The sequence below is a fragment of the Diabrotica virgifera genome, chromosome 10 (genome assembly GCF_917563875.1).
Source record: "Diabrotica virgifera virgifera chromosome 10, PGI_DIABVI_V3a".
Classification (NCBI taxonomy): domain Eukaryota; kingdom Metazoa; phylum Arthropoda; class Insecta; order Coleoptera; family Chrysomelidae; genus Diabrotica; species Diabrotica virgifera.
This window is the reverse complement of record NC_065452.1, coordinates 147892298-147912542: the sequence shown is the minus strand read 5'-3', so window position 1 is coordinate 147912542 and position 20245 is coordinate 147892298. Positions and strand designations below refer to the sequence as shown.

Here is a 20245-nt window from a genome sequence, read left to right as displayed (position 1 = left end):
GGAAAATGTAAAAAATGGCGTTTTAACGTTTTCTACACTAAAATTTGATCGAAAACATCCAAATAACTTGTTATAATGCCGTATAATGACATTTTTAAGTCCCTTCTGTAGAAAACTTATTTTTTCCATAGATACTTTATGACAAAATACAAATTTATTTAAATAAATATCAAATCACTGTAAAATCGCTAAAAATGATATTTACAACACTAAAAAAAAAACTATTCGGGCTTCAATGTCTTATTTTTATGTCACGCAGAAGCTATACACCAAGCTTCAGACAAATCAGGCACCAAAAAATTTTTTGGATCCAAAATTGAGTGGTATGAAATGGTACCGCCCATATATACAATGTATTAAATAAGGCACTAGTTTTCTCATAAATTATTACTTACCCAGGCACTATCACTTCTTCAGGTATATTGATAAGGGTCCCCATTTTACAATTAATTCTGCAAGCTTGGTGATGCTCGTTAGGCCTTATATCCACTAATAAAAAATTTTGGCGTTTCTGAAGCAGATTAAATAAATCAAGGGGTCCAATAAATTTGTCTGCAATTAAAGAAAAACAATTTTCATCCCGTATATTTAATAATATGTAATTTAATATATTAATATATTATAATAATTTGTTGATTTTTATAAGGCATTTAATCAGCACTGAAACAATGTAGACTTATAACGAGACTGATAAAAAGTCTGATTGACTTGAAGAAAGCATTTGACAGAGTAAGACTCAAAGATGTAATCAATCTTCTGTATAATAGAGAAGTCCTCCTAGATATCATAAAAACTATTGAAAACATTTACCAAAACAACATAATGGAAGTCGGAAGAGATGGACAACTTACAGAACCTACAGACATAGGCAGCGGAATAAGACAGCGAGACTCACTGAGTCCTATGCTCTTCAATTTAATAGTGGATGATTATCAAAAGCGTCAACAAAGAAAGATGATAAAGAATGGGAAACAAAGAAGTAAAAATACTCTGTTACACAGACGACGTAATATTAAGCCCAAGATGAAGATAGTCTGCAAAGTTTAGTCCACAGATTTATTCCGGTTGGTGGATGGCGGAATTAATTAGACACTCGGAAGAAGGGTCGATTGTTAGTGAGAGCGTTGGGTGTGGTCCGACGCGTTTGCCTGCTGAGCTGTTACTGAATAGAACAACCACAACGATTACTGTTATCTTTCTTCCCTCTGACCAGATGACTGAGCAATAAATCATTTATTAGGTCTGGTGTATACTTTCGCAGTTACAACAAAAAACACTCTTGAATGCATAGTGAGTTGTTGACACAAACGTCTGATATGGTAACTAATTTATGTGGGTGAGAAAAACAGATGGTGGACAGGGTAAAGCCATGTCTCTCTTAACATTTGTATTTGAGTGTGCATTTCGAATGACTAACGTCGTTTCGATTTTGAGAAAAAATAATAAAAAAAGTAAGAAAATAAAATTAGCAGAAATAGTAATTATAGCGTAATGCTATAGATTTGACATAAGAGCAAAAGAATTCATTATGACAATTTCATCTCAGAAAACTAAATCAATAGTAATCAGTAAAGAACCAATCAAATGTAAAATAGAAATTGAAGGTATCAGTATTGAACAAGTAATGGAAATAAAATACCTTGTAATTACTTCAAGCTATGGAGATCTGGACAAAGAAGTCAGAAATCAGTACAAAAATCAAACAGACTGGCAGGTTGTCTTATTAACACTATACATCGAAATCAACATACAATAAGCATCAAAATTAACGCACCACCTTAAAAATGGGACATTTTTGATGTCTCGTATTTCCTAAAGATGTTGTCCGATTTGAGTGATTTTAACAGTGTCATTGTAACAATCGGGTGTAACAATGCCGGGTGTAACAATGATAGTGTGTTTTTTCCTCAAAGTTTGGAACACCCTGTGAAATATTCTAGCGTATATAAAATATTGAAATTAAAACTTTAACTGTAGCCTTAGGCTTTCGTAACATTTTGCTTTTAGATTCATTCGCTTATGTGGGATAATAAAAAGTTACGTACTGTCCGACAGGGATCTCGTGAATAGGCGGAGCTTGTACTACGCAGACTGAGAAAACTTTAGGGCAGAGAAAGATGGAGTATACTGGAAGATTTACGCTTGAGGTCACGCTGGAGAATCATTAAAATTTTTACAATGTTGTCAATATGTAGATGATCACAGTAATATTAGGTATTTTTGGTACGATACTATCTAAAGAAATGATATTGTTCCGAAGCTATTTACTTGTGGTATCTTATGAAATTTACTATTTTATTTGGGAATAAGCCGCAATTTAAGTTTGAAATTAAATTTATTTGACTTTTCGACTTTCACTTCGGAAATTGTTATCAAAATACAAAACAATAAACTAAACAAATTTTGTTTTGGTTGCTTTATCTGACTCATTCATATTGAAAATTCAGACATATATTATGCCTACATTTTAAAGTGATATAGTCAATATTTATGATTTTAATGATATAGTCAATATTTATGATAGGAAAATATAAATAGTAAATTGCTAAAGGAAAGAGATTTTGAAATAATTTAATGATTAAAAGAATAAGGGAAAAGTTTTTGGTTAGGTATGATATACAGTGTGAAAAAGCTCTACATAACGTAACATGTTTTAAAGATACACTCCCCGGCAAAAAATTCCGGCACTCAAAACTTTTGATTAGGTTTGACAAATTATATATTTATTATTTTTACTCCGATTTTCAATATTCTTGTATCAGTTTGTAGGTACATGTATTGACATCGTTTATTATTATACCGGCATCAAAAAATTTTTGCTTAGATAACATTATAAGGGGATGAATGGAAGCGTTGTATTTTCTCCTAACTTTAAAAAATTCTGTGAAAAATTGCGAGGGCTATTTTTGTTTCATAATCCTTTCGTATTATCTCGGAGGCATCCCTAAGATTTTGCTTTTTTTTCATTATCCGAACATCTCTTTTTTGCAAAAGCTGTAAATAAAAACTATGAAACAAAAAGATTAAGACTATGACTATGAAAAAGACTATGAAACAAAATCAGCTTTTCAATTTTTCCACAGAATTTTTTTAAGTTAGGAGAAAATACAACATTTCTGTTCAACCCCCATTTAATGCAAGTAGAAAATACAATACAATATTTAATATTTAAATAAGGTAATAATAATCCACTCATTATATTCACGGTTACACATCCGACAAAATTATTTTCTAATAAAATTATTTTTTCAATTTAACTGTGGCAATTTCTCAATCAAAATAGTTAAGGATCTTTAGAAGAAGAAATCAATAGAAGAAAAGAGGAAACGCTACAATAATTGTATCTCACAATGAAAAAAAATTATATGCAGAAAAGAAATACATTTGATTTTTATTAATATAATATGTATATATTACAATTTATCTACTTATCTTTACAGTTTTTATCTTTATCAGAGTTTTGAAAAGAACTTTTGCATAAAACGAGTACAACTAAAATGAAAAGAAATAATGCAACACTGTCAAAATATCGAATAGCTCACAGTAGAACGTCTGGCGCACGAATGCCATTACTGGACGTGGCTAAACCCCCACTTTCCACCCAGTTTTATGCGCGGTGACAACTTTATTTCACGAGATCCCTGTCGGCCTGTACTTTAACAACTAGCCATGTTATTCATCAATACACGGTGTTTCTAAATAAGTGCGACAAGCTTTAAGGGGTAATTCTGGATGAAAATATATTAGACCTGGCAGTTTCGTCGCCCCCGCTACCTAAATTATTCCGATTCGATTTTTTTGCACAAACTTACTCAAAGAGAGGTCCTTATAACATATCCACAGGATGCCGGGCGGTGCCGTGGTCGAAAAATTGTTTAAACAATTTTTTTTAAACAAATTCACGAAAATAATTTTTTCATTTCGAACAATTTTTTTTAGATAATTTGGGCCATTCTGAGCAAAAAGGGCTCTTGTCATTTTTTTCTAAAATTGATTGTTGTCGAGTTATATGCGATTAACAATTTGAAAAATGTGAAAATAACTATTTTCATGGCTTAATAACTCGATTAAAAATTATAAGTAAACAAATCAAGTTTCAAACCGCTTCTTTAAGGTCCTGAAGAGATTTTTGTCATTATTTTATTACAAAGCTGTTATTTTTAATTATTAACAATTAGCGCTATAGTCCAGGATATATCGTCGCCCCTGTTAGTGAAATTATTCCGATTCGATTTTTTGCACAAACTTACTCAAAAAGAGATTCTTATAACATATCCACAGGGTGCTGGGCGGTGCCGTGGTCGAAAAATTGTTTAAACAATTTTTTTAAACAAATTCACAAAAATAATTTTTTTTCTTCGAACAATTTTTTTTAAGATAATTTGGGACATTCTGAGCAAAAAAGGTCTCTTGTGATTTTTCTCTAAAATTGATTGTTGTCGAGTTTACGCGATTTAAAATTTGAAAAATGCGAAAATGGCCATATAACTCGACAACAATCAATTTTAGAGAAAAATCACAAGAGACCTTTTTTGCTCAGAATATTCCAAATTATCTAAAAAATTGTTCGAAGAGAAAAAATTATTTTTGTGAATTTGTTAAAAAAATTCAATTTTTCGACCATTACATCGCCCGGCACCCTGTAGATGTGTTATAAGAACCTCTTTTTGAGTAAGATTGTGCAAAAAAATCTAATCGAAATAGTTTCGCTAACGGGGGCGACGATACAGTTGGACTATAGCGATAATTGTTAATAATTAAAATTAGCAGCTTTGTAGTAAAATAATGACAAAAATCTCTTGAAGAAGGGGTTTGGAACTTGATTTGGTCACTTTTTGAATTTCATAATAAGAATTTTTAATCGAGTTATTAAGACTCGAAAATGGTTATTTTCGCATTTTTCAAATTTTTAATCGCATATAACTCGAAAACAATCAATTTTAGAGAAAAATGACAAGAGACCTTTTTTGCTCAGAATGGCCCAAATTATCTGAAAAAATATTGTTCGAAATGAAAAAATTATTTTTGTGAATTTGTTTAAAAAAATTGTTTAAACAATTTTTCGACCACGGCACCGCCCTTTGTATATGTTATAAGGACCTCTTTTTGAGTAAGTTTGTGCAAAAAAATCGAATCGGAATAATTTCTCTAGCGGGGGCGACGATACTGCCCGGTCTATATGTCCGCAAATGCTTCGTTTCCGAGATACGGGATGTTGAATTTTTTCTTACAAACTGACGATTTCTTTATTGCTCTAAAACCGGTTAAGATATGCAAATAAAATTTAGTAGGTTTTAAGAGGTAGTTATTGCGCATTTTTTGACATACATACAATTAAGAATTTTATATTCACCATTGGCGCGCATACGGGTCATATTACCCGTATGCACGCCAATGGTGAATATAAAATTCTTAATTGTATGCCAAAAAATGCGCAATAACTACCTCTTAAAACCTACCAAATTTAATTTGCATATCTCAACCGGTCTTAGAGCAATAAATACATCGTCAGATTGTAAGAAAAAATTCAACATCTCGTATCTCAGAAATGAAGCATTTGCGGACATATGTTTATAAAGCACACGGTCATTATTTTTTCATGCAGAATTACTCCTTAAAGTTTGTCGCACTTATTTAGAAACACCCTGTTTTGATTAAGAACGTTGCTAGTTGTTAAAGTGCTAACTTTTTTATTATCCAACATAAGCGAATGAATCAAAAACCATAATGTTAAGAAGGCCTAAGGCTATAGTTGAGTTTTAATTTCAATATTTTATATACGCCAGAATATTCCACAGGGTGTTCCAAACTTTGAGGAAAAAACACACTATCATTGTTACACCCGGTATACAATGACACTTATCTGTTTAGCAACAATATTATTACATCGATATTTCTGAAGAATAAAGCTATAACATATTAAAAAAATCACTAAAATCGGACAACAGGTTTAGGAAATATGAGACATCAAAAATGTCCCATTTTTAAGGTGGTGCGTTAATTTTGATGCTTAGTGTATTAGCACTGAGATGAAGTCAAGAATTTATAAAGCCAGTGTAAGATCAATAATTACATATGCATCAGAAACAATACACGATACAGCCACAACACAAAGACTACTGGAAATGACAGAGATGAGAGTACTGAGAAGAATTACAGGAAATACGCTGAGAGATCGAAGAGCAGTGAAGACATTAGAAGAAAATGTAATGTACAGTGTATAAACGAATGGACACTAAATAGAAAAAAAAAAGAATGGAATAACCACATAAGCAGAATCGGGGAGACACATAATGTGTTCAAAATAGCAAGAGATAAATCACCAATCAGTAGAAGAAGTATTGGCCGACCGCGCAGAAGATGGAGTGACAACCTTCCATTGAGGTATCAATCCGCCAATGAACAAGCAGAATTGCTTATAAAGAGGAAGAAGAAGAAGAAGAGGCTGATAAAATACATATACAACAATCAGTCGTATGATGGATGACCGAAGTTAAATTTAACGTTTGAGTTAAAGTTAAGATAACTCTCAGGAATAACGTGCCCATAACTAAATAGGTAAAATTTGGTGTGATGTATCGCTCGCAGTTATGAGATTGTTATATCATCATATAGGGAGCGGATTTTATGCTAAACGCATGTTGCATGCATATTTCGCATATTTGAGAACTTTACTAAATTTTGCATATTTTTAAAGAAACATGCATATTTTGTGCTTATTTAAAAACATTTAAGTCCAAAAAAATTTTTAAATTTTTTAATTTGACACAAAATATTTCCCCGCACAGGCTGTCGTATCTATTAATTCGGGAACTACCTGAAGAGGATGGCTCATTCACTGCCTTTCATTTTTTCTTAGAAAATACCCGATCTTTACACAAAGTACTTGTAGTGCTTATAGTAACCCGTTATAAAATGATTTTAGGATAGGATGTTAAATTGATGAAGGATGGTTTACCCGGAAATCCGAATTTTATTTACTTTTATTATATTTAGTATGTAATACCTATAATTCTGGTGATTCTTTTAAATCCTCTATTATTAAGAGAATTTACACCTTTAACCATAGTTTTACGATTTTTAACGGAAATTAACAAGTTATTTTAAATACGCCCCAATTACTTGTATTGATGTTGAAAGGAGTTTTTAAAGTTATAAAAATACTTTATCTAATCAAAGAATATGTTTCCTCGTAAAGAATTTAAAAAAACACATTGTAGTGAATTATAATCGAAGATAATAATATATTTATAGTGATATTGTTGTTTTATTTTAAATAGGTAACTATTGGTAGCAGTTTTTATAAAAACTGTGGATAAATTGCATATAGAGGGTGTTTGGTAAAGAATGGGCCATAGCTTAACCTCAGGTTCCTGAGATTAAAATAGGCCGATTTAAGCTAACTTACCTTAGTACAAAGTTTATAATAAACGAGATACAGGGTGTCAAAATTAAACTATTTTTTTTATTTACTATTGAATATTTCCTGACAGGTATGAGATAACAACATGAAATTTGGTATGTGGGGGTTTTCTGGGTCGAGAAAACTAAATTCCCTACCAAAAATTATGTATTGCCCAGAGGGCGCCACATACGCCTTTCAGCACTCATTTATTACGTTCAATTTTTTTTATCCCCCACTCTATAATTTTGACATTAAAATTTTGATTCTCCTATTAGTTTTACTTAAAAAAGGTATACTTCTTTCATCTCCATAAACTCAACCGTTTTCGAGATAAACGCATTGTAAATCTGAGATACACCTTCATTTTTAGCATAATATCATTGTAGTTAAACCCGAAAAATAACTTAAAACCATAAAATTATCCAAAAATTTATCGCAAATTTCTTCAAATGGAATTTGCGATGCAATGACATAAATTTGAGAACTCTCACAATTATTATGGTTTTAAGTTATTTTTCGGGTGGAACTACAATGATATTATGCTAAAAATGATGGTGTATCGCAGATTTAAAATACGTTTATCTCAAAAACGGTTGAGTTTAGGGAGATGAAAGAAGTATAGGTACCTTTTTTAAGTTAAACTAATAGGAGAATAAAAATTTTAATGTCAAAATTATACAGAGTGAGGGATAAAAAAAATTCAACGTAATAAATGAGCGCTGAAAGGCGTATGTGGCGCCCTCTGGGCAATACATAATTTTTGGTAGGGAATTTAGTTTTCTAGACCAAAAAACCCCCACATACCAAATTTAATGTTGTTATCTCATACTTGTCAGGAAATATTCAATAATAAATTTAAAAAAAGTTTAACTTTGACACCCTGTATCTCGGTTATTATAAACTTTGTACTAAGGTAAGTTAGCTTAAATCGGCCTATTTTATTAACCTCACAAACCTGAGGTTAAGATATGGCCCATTCTTTACCAAACACCCTGTATTATAAAAAAAATGATTTTATTTGAAACATAATAAATAAGATTGCCGCCCCCCCCCCCAATAAAAGAACCCATTAGAATAGAATAGAACAGAAAATTTGTGGTTTCTCGAAATGCGCATTTTTTGAATTTTTGTGCATATCTTGCGCATATTTCGTAATTTTTTACCGCATATATATGCGCATATTTCATCAAAATTGATCGCATATAAATCCGCTCCCTAATCATCAACGTTATATTAGAAAGAAGTTTTGAGGAACAAATTTTGAAGTAACAAAGAGAACCTTATGTACAAATAGTACAAGTTGGAGTGAGCGCGAGAGATTATTCCGACCATACCCGTCGTCGGCTACCGCCGATGACCGTCGTCGGCTGACCGCAAACAGCTGTTTGGGTTCGTTGGTGTTTCTAAGTTGCTTTCAAACGGTAGTTAGAAACAGGGTTGCCAGATTGGTGTATTTTCCCAAAATTTTGGGTTAATTTGAAAGCGTCTATTAAAATTTTTCTAAGCAGAAATTGTAGTTGGATTTTTTGGGGGCGGAAAATTATGGATGATTTTAAGGGGTCATGGTAAATTAAATTTGCGAATGTACATAGAACTGTATATTATACTCCCATATAATCGAAGACGATAGGAACTATGAATTATTTCCATGGCCCTCGTTGATATTGTAGTATGAATTTTGCTTTACTGTTCTCTTCATTTGACTAATAATTTATTAAAATGCGATAACAATTTAAATTTGGGGACTTTGGGGTATTTGAGCTTCAATTTCAGGGAATTTCAGTTTCTAAGTGGGGGATTTATAAAATATCATCTGGCAACTCTGAATAGAAAGCTCAGTAGGTACTTAAAATAAAATTTCAACTTATATCGCTCGATTTGATTTTTGTATAATTTTTAAAATTGTATTACCCTTCTATTCTTAATTATTAAATTACTAGCTTCTAAATTCACTTGATTTCTGTCTAAAAACAAGTCAAAAGATGAACCTAACCTTGCATAACTACAGAGTTATCTCATAACTTGAGGTTTAACGTCGCGTTATAAAGTGACCAGATAACTCAAGAACTGTCAAGAAATAACGCAAATAGTTAAGTTAAGTATGATACATCACACCAATTTGATGGTTATAACATAACTACAGGATAACTTTACGTTAACGATAACTTCGGTCATCCATCACAGGGCTGAATGCCACTGCAACGTAAAACTTCACGACAAGACACGAGGAGGTAGGTGATCTGTGGACACGACAGGTAAAATTAAAGTGAACACAGAGTTCGACAGGGGACACCATTTCGCCTAAACTTGCTGTCCTAAGCCTACAGCACCTAAACAGCTGTCCTTGAATACACAATGATATCATTGTCCTGGGATCATACAGGGTGATTGATTAGTAGGGTAAAGCTCAATAGCTCCGCTATAGTAATAGATAGCAATAAAAGTTAGGTAATAACAAAAATTTTAGCCACCTTTGAGCTTCACATTACAAAATTAGTTAGAATGTTACAGGGTGTTCGATAACACAGTGACAGACCTAACTTATGTTTTTTTAAATGGAACACCCTATATTTTATTTTATATTCGAAATCCTGTTAACTTCTCCATCACAAAAATATAAAGGTTTGTAATGTTATACAGGGTATTTACAAAATTATAACCAATTTTGTATGAAAATCGTAACAAGTTGAACTCCCTGTATAAATAAAAATAAGCACAACAGCAATGGTTTATTAATGCCATATTTTTTATTTATTGTCAAAATTTTTAGGAATTATTGATATTGCTAATTTTCTTTATATCAAATACAGGGTGAGTCAAAACGCAAGTACATTATTTTCTCAGTAATGTTAAATGGAACACCCTGTATTTTATATCATTATTGAAAAGTAACATTAACGTATTTTAATTTTTATATAACATTCCCTATGCCCAAATTTATTAGTTTTCGAGATATTTTCATTTTTCAGAGCAAATTATTTTAGGTGTTTAAATTTATCTAAATTTTAAGTAAGCCATGACTGAAGTGACAATTGAAGATTACCGATTATCAATCCGGTAATCAATGTAACACTGTAGCAAATAAAGAAATAAAAATAATTTATTAGTAATACATTTTACAAACAAAAACACAACCACTACATTTAACATTTTTGAAACAATTAAAAACTATCTTTTTATGTAAATGCAACAAATGAACAAACAAAATTAGTAATAAATTTTACAAAAAAAACACACAAACACAAAATACAATATTTTGTGAAGACAATTAAACACTACTTTTGTATGTAAATGTAACAATGTAACAAATAAAGAACGAAACATAATTTATCAGTAATACATTTTGCAAAAAAACATGTTTGAAAAAATTAGAAGCTACTTTTAATAAAATATTTTTAATATTTAATAATATTTAATATTTAAGGTGTTCAAAATTATCTCCTAACACATTTATGTACGCCTAAAAACGATCATTGAAGGAGCTACTTACTCTACGGAGCATTTGTAAATTAACACATCGAAATACACTTTGTATTCTATTTTTCATCTCATCCCTTGTTGTTGGAGGTATTTTATAAACTTCATTATTAACGTAACCCCAAAAAAATCAGTCCAGTTTATTAAATTCGTATTGTTAATAATAATGGACTTATTAGAAGAAAAAACTAAAATATGACCCTAGTATACGTCTTAATACTGATATATTATATTTAAATGCCCAAAGTCTTCTATGCAATAAAGATCAAATTGAAGGATGTTTGGTTCCATATGACCCTAAATTAATCTTGGTAAGTGAAGCTAGAATAACCAATGACATTGAAGATGTCGAAATTAACATTGAGGGGTACAATGCAGTAAGATGTGATTCGACGAGTCGTCATACTGGTGGTGTTAATATCTATGTAAAAAACTGTTTTCACTACTCTGTTTTTAAAACTTTTACTCTGGAGGGAAACTATTGGTGCAAATTTATAAAAATAGCAATTGGTTCGTCTCTAGTGGCTGTTGGTTGTCTGTACCACTCTCCATCTTCCTCTGATGCAATATTTCTGGATAAATTTGTGGATATTTGTGAACTGATTCTTTATGTATTTTAGTAGGGGATTTTAATTTGGATTACTTAAGCAACAGTTTTTATACTAATAAAATTAAAAATATACTAACAATGTATGGGATTAGCCAGCTAACTGCTGAGCCCACCAGAATTACTAATGTAAGTAAAACTCTTCTTGATTATGTGTTAGTTAATCAAAATAATTGCGTATCTGATGTCCATTCTTCACCTGCAATTACCGATCATTCAGTAATTTCAGTGAATTTTTCAAACTGTATTAATAACTTTACTAATTTATCAAGATCTTTTAGGAACTTAAGTAGTACTAATATGAATAAATTTAAAACTGATTTGATTTTATGCCGTTGGTCTTTGGATAATGTTGACGTAAATATTTTATACCAAGAGTTACATGCTACTTGTGGTAGAACATTAAATAATGTAGCTCCCATCCAAACGTGTAGTTATAGGAGTCACTTGCCATGGTTTGATAATGAAGTAGCCAATAAAATTAGAGCTAGGGATAGCAGCTACAAGGTGTTTAAGAATTCTTTGGGTCAAGAGAGGGATAATAATTGGTTAACTTTTAAAAAACTTAGAAATGAGGTTGTGAATGTGTTGAAAGTCAAAAAGGACCAATACTACTTTGATAAAATTGACAGAAATAAAAATAACTCTAAATTAATGTGGAAGACTTTAAAAAAATTAGTTAACAGGAACGGTCGGGATTTTCCAAATAATATAGAATTTGAGATTAATGGTCAGAAAAGCGTATGTCAGGATAAGGTGGACATTGCAAACAATTTTAATGTGTATTATGTTAATAGCATAGAGGATATAGTTAACAGTATGGAATTACAAGATTCTTGGATTAACGTCAATAGTAATTTATATATGCCCTTTACAAAATTTAAATTAATATCACTTTCTGACCTAAGACACATCATTAACACTCTTGATAGTAAGTACAATCCACAGGACATTCTTTGTAGTAAAATGATTAAAGAAGTATTTGAAACCATAGGTCATGTTATTTTAAATTTAATTAATACTTCCCTAGATGGTGGCATTGTTCCATCTGACTTAAAAATAAGTACAGTTGTTCCTATCCCTAAAGTGACAAATACTATTAAGTCGAGCGAATTTAGACCTATCAACATGTTACCGGCTTTGGAGAAAGTATTGGAAACGGTTGTATACGAGCAAATTCTTGATCACATAGATTTGAACCATATTTTAATTAATCATCAATCTGGTTTTCGTAAGAATCATTCATGTGAAGCGGCTGTTCAACTCTCAATATGTAAATTTAAACAAGAAATAGATAGAAATAATTATACAGTTGCAGTTTTTCTAGATCTTAAACGAGCGTTTGAAACGATTGATAGATACATTTTATTGGATAAGCTAAAAACCTATGGCATTAATGGAGCTGTTCTGAATTGGCTAAGGAACTTCTTAACTGGCAGAAAGCAAAGAGTAAAAATCTCTGATGTATTATCCGAAACTGTCAGTAATAACGTTGGTGTACCGCAGGGTAGTGTACTTGGACCATTGCTTTTTATATTATATTTAAATGATATAAATTTGTTTGTGAACTGTGAATTTATTAACCTTTTCGCTGATGATACCCTTTTGGCTTGTAGCGATAGTTCTATTGAAGGGGCGGTTGACAAAATGAATCACGTTTTATGTTCAGTGTCTAAATACTTAACACTTAATAAACTTAAATTAAACGTAAGTAAGACAAAAGCCATGATAGTTACATCTAAATTTAAGTACAGGAGTCTTAATACTAACAATATAATGTTAAACATTGATGGGGAACCAATTGAACTAGTGACACAAATTAAATATCTTGGTTTTCAATTAGATAATACTCTATCATTCGACAAGCATCTCGAGTATACGTGTAAAAAACTAGCAAAAAAATTGTATTTCTTTACAAGAATTTCTAAGAATTTGTCACTTCAGTCAAGGATCACTGTATATAAATCGATAATCCAACCTCATTTTGATTTTTGTGCATCCATCTTATATCTTTTAAATCTTAACCAACTAGCCAAATTACAAAAATTACAGAATCGTGGAATGAGGATCATTTTACGTACAAGTAGATTAACACCTGTCACATTGATGTTGAATACTTTGCAGTGGTTTTCGGTATCGCAACGTCTTTTTTATTTGACCATGATATTGATTTTTAGAATTGTACATGGATTCGCACCTAAATATTTTCTCGATCTTGTTAGTTACAATTCAGATATTCACCCTTATTTTATGAGAAATTCTAATAATATTTACATCAGCAGAACCAATACTACAGGTGCTATGAACTCACTTCTCTATAAGGGTTTTAATTTCAATAAGTTGCCAACGGAACTCAAGTTGAAGACCTCAATGAACATGTATAGGAAAAATTTAACGAATTATGTTGCAAATCGTATTTAATGTCTCATGTGGCTTCTAAATGTGTTTTTTAACTGCGTGTAGTTTAATGTAATATTTTGAGTAATGTAGTATTTTTAATCCTTGTATTGTAATGGAATATTTTAAGTGTTTTTTTTTGTTTTATTTTTATTATTATGACTTGGATATTGTATCTTAATAACACTTTTCTATTGTCAAATAATTTAAATTGTATATACATATTATAAAATATCTCAATTTTAACTGTATATTAGGGTTACCTAATTTTGAATAAATTCTTCTTCTTCTTCTTCAAATTCTGGTGATTTTCGTAGCCACGCTACTGGTCCATTGAAAAATGAAAATATCTCGAAAACTAATAAATTTAGACATAGGGAATGTTATCTAAAAATTAAAGTACGGTAATGGTACTTTTCATTAGTGATATAAAATACAGGGTGTTCCATTTAAAATTACTGAGAAAATAATGTACTTGCGTTTTGACTCACCCTGTATTTTATATAAAGAAAGTTAGCAATATCAATAATTCTTAAAAATTTTGACAATAAATAAAAAATATGGCATTAATAAACCATTGTTGTTTTGCTTATTTTTATTTATACAGAACTTGTTACGATTTTCATATAAAATTGGTTATAACTTAATAAAAATATCCTGTATAACATAACAAACCTTTATATTTTTGTGATGGAGAAGTTAACAGGATTTCGAATTTAAAATAAAATATAGGGTGTTTCATTTAAAAAAACAAGTTTGGTCTGCCACTGTGTTATCGAACACCCTGTAACATTCTAACTAATTCTGTAATGTGAAGCTCAAATGTGGCTAAAATTTTTGTTATTAACTTTTATTGCTATCTATTACTATGCGGAGCTATTGAGCTTTATTCTACTAATCAATCATCCTGTAGAGGCATTAAAATTAATGGCGAAAGATTGACGCACCTTTGATTCGTTCTGATCACGGATAAAATCGGCGAGGCAAAGCATATGCATGAAGAAATGGCGCTGAAGTGGCGAAGTAAAGAGAATTGTCGGGAACTAGATGATGGTAGCTCAACACAGGGAGACATGGAGAAACGTAGAGGAGGCCTATGTTCAGCAGTGGATGGTAACGGCTAGATGATGATGATGCTATTTAAAAAACTATACAGGGTGTAACAAAAATACAGGTCATAAATTTAATCACATATTCTGGGACCAAAAATAGTTCGATTGAACTTAACTTACCTTAGTACAAATGTGCACATAAAAAATGTTACAGCCCTTTGAAGTTACAAAATAAAAATCGATTTTTTCCAATATATCGAAATCTGTTAGAGATATTTTATTGAAAATGGACATATGGCATTCTTATGACAGCAGTATCTGAAAAATCAAATTACAGTGAAATTTAAAATTTTATGGGGGTTTTGTTCCTTTAACCCCCCCCCCCCCCCAAACTTTTGTCTACGTTCCAATTTAATTATTATTGTAGTGCCATTAGTTAAACACAATGTTTTAAAAACTTTTTTGCCTTTTAGTATTTTTTCGAAAAGTCGAGTTTTATTAAGATATTTTGAATATTTGTCAAATCCACCACATATTTGTATATCGTTAAGTACGATTATGGAGACTTCGTAATACATAATATGAAAATTTATTTATGATTTACATTTTTAGGTATATTTTGAACCATATTAAAAAAGAAGCCACATCTTGATAAAAGGTGCCTTATCAAAAAAATGCAAAGAGGCAAAAAAGTTTTTAAAACACTGTGTTTAACTAATAGTATCGCAGTAATAATTTAATTGGAACGTACACAAACATATGGGGGGTTTAAAGGAACAAAACCCCCATAAAATTTTTATGTAAACATATTAAAAAAGAAGACATAACTCGATAAAAACTACCTTATCGAAAAAATACTAAGAGCCAAAAAAGTTTTAAAAATATTGAATTTAACTAATGGTACCACAATAATAATTTAATTGGAACGAACGCAAAAGTTTGGTGGGGTTTAAGGGAACAAAACCCCGATAACATTTTTATGGGATGAACAAATTTCACTATAATTTTTCTGTAAGATGCGCCTGCCATAAGAATACCACATGTCCATTTTCAATAAAATATCTCTAACAGATTTCGATATATTGGAAAAAATCGGTTTTTATTTTGTAACTTCAAAGGGCTGTAACTTTTTTTATGTGCACATTTGTACTAAGGTAAGTTAGGTTCAAACGAACTATTTTTGGTGCCACAATATGTGATTAAATTTATGACCTATATTTTTGTTACACCCTGTATTAAAAACAATGAGAAAATAAAACCTACCTTGAAATATTCGTTTCTCTGTTGGTGATTCATCTTTTTCTTTGGAAACTGGTAGTGGGGAAAGTTCTGAAGGATTCACTATGTTATTTTCTAGTATTAACTGTTTATATCTAAAAAGAATTGTATATTAATTATATTAATTTAATTATTAATATGTTGTAAATCATTTTTTATTTTACTTTACAGATTAGTAAACTATTGTACTACACTTGTAGGTGGTGACTATGTGAATAATGAGTTTAAATATTACTTTATTTTAGAAGTGTTAAAATTAATTGTGATTGTCATGTTGTCTATATTTGCACAAATTCTACTAATTTATTAGTTTTATCAGATAAAAATGCCATTTTAAAACATTCTTATGCAAAGAAAATAAGTTAAATATTTACCGTTCTTGTAGACTATCTTTAAGATCCATGCTAAGTTGTTCAACTCTACGGTAATCATTTAAATACATTACTTTCAAATAATTTTGATCATTTGATATTTTAAATAAGTGATCCATGAGATGTATGTATCGTCTACACAATATATAACATTTTTCTTGATCATCTTGGCACTGCATAAGCTCTCCCAACATCTTGTTTGAAAAATTGGTGACCCTGTATACACAAAAACATGTTACAAATTTCTTGAGTAATCAATACAGTAAAACCTCGATAGAACGGACCTCTATTTAATGGACTTCGGATATATAACGGACAAAAAATCCGATCAATTGTAAAAAAATTGAACACAAAAAAAATTAAATGAAATGAAAAATGAATTCTGGAAGAAAAAACAGCAAGGACAGGATATCAGCACTGCTTTCTGCTAATGTCAATGGATCGCTTGGATTGACTGCTGCTATAATTGTTGGCAAATCTCGTAAAAGAGTTATCAAACATATAATGCATCATCTACCCGTTTTATATTATAGCTCTAATAAGACATGCTTTATCACAGATATTTTCAAAAATTGATTTTTTAAAGAATTTGTACCTGCAGTGAGAAACTGGAAATATTGCCGAATGAGGTGAAATATTTATTGATTTTAGTCAATGCTCCTGCTTATCCCCCTGAAAATATTCGACTTTCAGAAGATGGAAATTCATGGATCAGTGAATAATTTTGGCAACCAAACAGGAAATATTGCAGAAAGTTTATAGATGAAGTAGAAAAGTAAAAAAGTAGCAAACAAAACTTGATTCCTTTTTTAAATTACAGATCTGTATACTGTATATAAATGCAGTAGATATTTTCCAGAAAAAAACTTTTGATTGATTTTAAACTTATTTTTATATAACAGACTTTTGGCTTTAACGGACATCCCGTCCCCCGAATTAGTCCGTTATATCAAGGTCTTACTGTAATATACATTAATATAAATATGATCAAGAACAGCCTTTTTGAAGATGAAGAAATTTCTAAGTAACCAAAGACTCGATTTGCAAATCTGACATCGGATTAAGATCTCGACTATGCGATGGCCAATTCAATTTTCGAAGATTTACATGTTGTAAATACTTGATTACAGTTTGTGAATGTGAGGTCTTGCATGATCGTGCATTAGCAAAAAATTGTAACCAATTAATATAAGTAGCCAATAGCATGGTAGCTAAGTCCTTCGCTATGTAAGATCATTGATTGAACACACTCATCAAGGGTCAAATTCCTGGTAGTGCTTTCCATTTCCATACAGACTTAATTGACACTTAAATAATAAATCTACTAATTTTCACAACAAACCAGACACTTTTTGACTGTAAACAATTTGACATCTATTAAATTGGTAATTTCTCATGGCCTACTTTAGGCTTGTCTATTAAACTAAGCAGAAAATGGGGATTTATTGATGAAAAACATATCTAATCGTTAATGTATCTAACTTTTTTATTATCCAACATAAGCAAATGAATCAAAAAAGAAAATGTTAATAAAGCCCATTGCTACAATTAAGTCTTAATTTCTATATTTTATATGTGCTAGAATATTTCACAGGGTGTTCCGAACTTTAAGGAAAAAACACAGTATGATTGTTACACCCAGTATAAAATGACATTTATCTATCTAGCAACAATATTATTACATCGATTTTTGTAAATAATAACGCTATATCATACTAAAAAAATTACTCAAATCGGAAAGCAGGTTTAGGAAATTCGAGACATCTAACATGTCCCATTTTTAAGGTGTTTCGTTAATTTTGCCGCTGTGTGTAGCTAAAATAACTAAAAATTGTTTGTTGACAATAACATTATAGTTCTCTCATGACCTTTGAACACTCCAGACCTTAATGTTATTGAGACATTGTGGCATAAGATGAAAGAGAAATTAGGTAATGATCCCTAGAGAACCATTGCTGACTTGAAGAGAAAATTAGGTGATAGTTTTAACTGAATAAACATTTCTGAAGATAAACGTTTTCAATAAATTGTCGTTTGTCAGAACATTTAGCTGTTAGGGCTCCTACATACATTAACTTGTATGCTATAAAAATTAAAGTAAACAAATAAAAATGTTATTTTAAAAGAAACCTAATAAATTGTGATATTGTGTCAAAGAATTTTCGAGAGCACTTGAATCGTAATAATTGTTACATATTTAACCTGTTTAATATAATTAAAAACGAAAAAGTAAATAAGACACATAATATGTATATTGATATATTTCATTACTTATACATACACTTACCTATTAAATTTCTGCAATCCATTGATAACTTTATCTCTCTGCGCTAAACTTTCTAGGCTAGTTAAATTATTTGTAATATATAATTCCTTTAATTTCATTTTTACTAAAAATTAGATCTTTCTTTACTACAAAATTTTATAAAAACATAACCTCCATTTTAAACGTCAATCAAATTCACTTGTTTTGAGTCTTGTCTATCCGGTCCGGTTGTCAAAATACTGGTTACCAGTGGCGGATCTACGGGGAGGGAAATATCCCCCCTAACAATGTCCAAAATTAAAGAACAAAATTATATTATGAAACATAAAAATATATTATCTGACATGAAACTTAAACCACAGACAGACAAATTCAACCCAATAAACACGCTAGTTAGGAAAATTAAGTTATTATATGTCTTTTATGTAGTTTGGGTTTAGCTACCTTGGGTTTAGCTATCTTTTTAAACGCTTTTCTTTACTTCAATAGTTTGCATCAAATCTTGAGACGTAAATTTGACAGACTTTTCTTCAATGCAAATGAATGAAAATTTGCAGACATATGCATGCGCGGGAACAATACACGAATAGTCAATAAAAAAAGATTTTTTATGTTTATTGTTTAAATAAAAAGAAAACGAATTTAATTTAAAATGCTTAAATTCTCTTGTTTTTTACAACGTAGAAACTTGAAACTTTTACGGATTGCAGCTAATGATGTGAACTAATATACATAATTTCACTTTTTACGTTAATTGTTTACGTTATGCTTCATGAATAAACACTAAAGTTTCAAATTTTGAACGCTCATATAGGTACCTATTGTTTACATATAAATCGGCGTTTATTCGTGTCAAATTTCAATACGATACGAAACAAAACTTCAACCAAAACTCGAATTTAAAAAATTCGTGTTTTTATCGTAGTCTTAGAAAAACCACCGGTAGAGACGTTTTGTGTTACAATTAACATTAGAATTCATTTTGTCGTATTAATTAATTAAATGCTTTTCTTCAGTTCAATCGTTTGGGTCAAATCTTTGGACGTTAATTTGACTGCCTTTTCTTCAATGCAAATGACTAAAAATTTGTTGACATATGAATTCGCGGGAACAATACACGAATAGTCAATAAAAATTTTTTTTGTTTATTAATTGTTTAAATAAAAAAACGATTTTAACGGAAACAGCTTAAATTCTCTTGTTTTTTACAATGAAGAAACTTGAAACTTTTACAGATTGTAGCTAATTATATGAACTATACATAATTTCACTTTTTACGTTAATTGTTTACGTTATGCTTCATAAATCAACAATAAAGTTTCAGATTTTTTGCCGATTCCGACTACTTTTCATGTTTCTACAGCATATGTTTTATACATATTTTAATAAACA

The 20245-nt window shown here is 30.4% G+C and overlaps 1 protein-coding gene across 1 annotated transcript in view; it reads right to left on the bottom strand.

The window, feature by feature from the left end:
• Window positions 1–19042, bottom strand: part of LOC126878687 (ubiquitin carboxyl-terminal hydrolase 8-like) — a 109399-nt gene extending 90357 nt beyond the window's left edge. Inside the window, exons 1-4 of the mRNA XM_050641548.1 lie at window positions 18875–19042; window positions 16591–16803; window positions 16202–16311; window positions 396–552 (exon numbers count right to left, since the gene is read on the bottom strand). Coding sequence (XP_050497505.1) covers window positions 396–552; window positions 16202–16311; window positions 16591–16803; window positions 18875–18972 — 578 coding nt within the window. The 5' untranslated portion in view covers window positions 18973–19042. The remainder of the gene's footprint in view (window positions 1–395; window positions 553–16201; window positions 16312–16590; window positions 16804–18874) is intronic.
• Between the last annotated feature and the right edge of the window lie 1203 nt (window positions 19043–20245).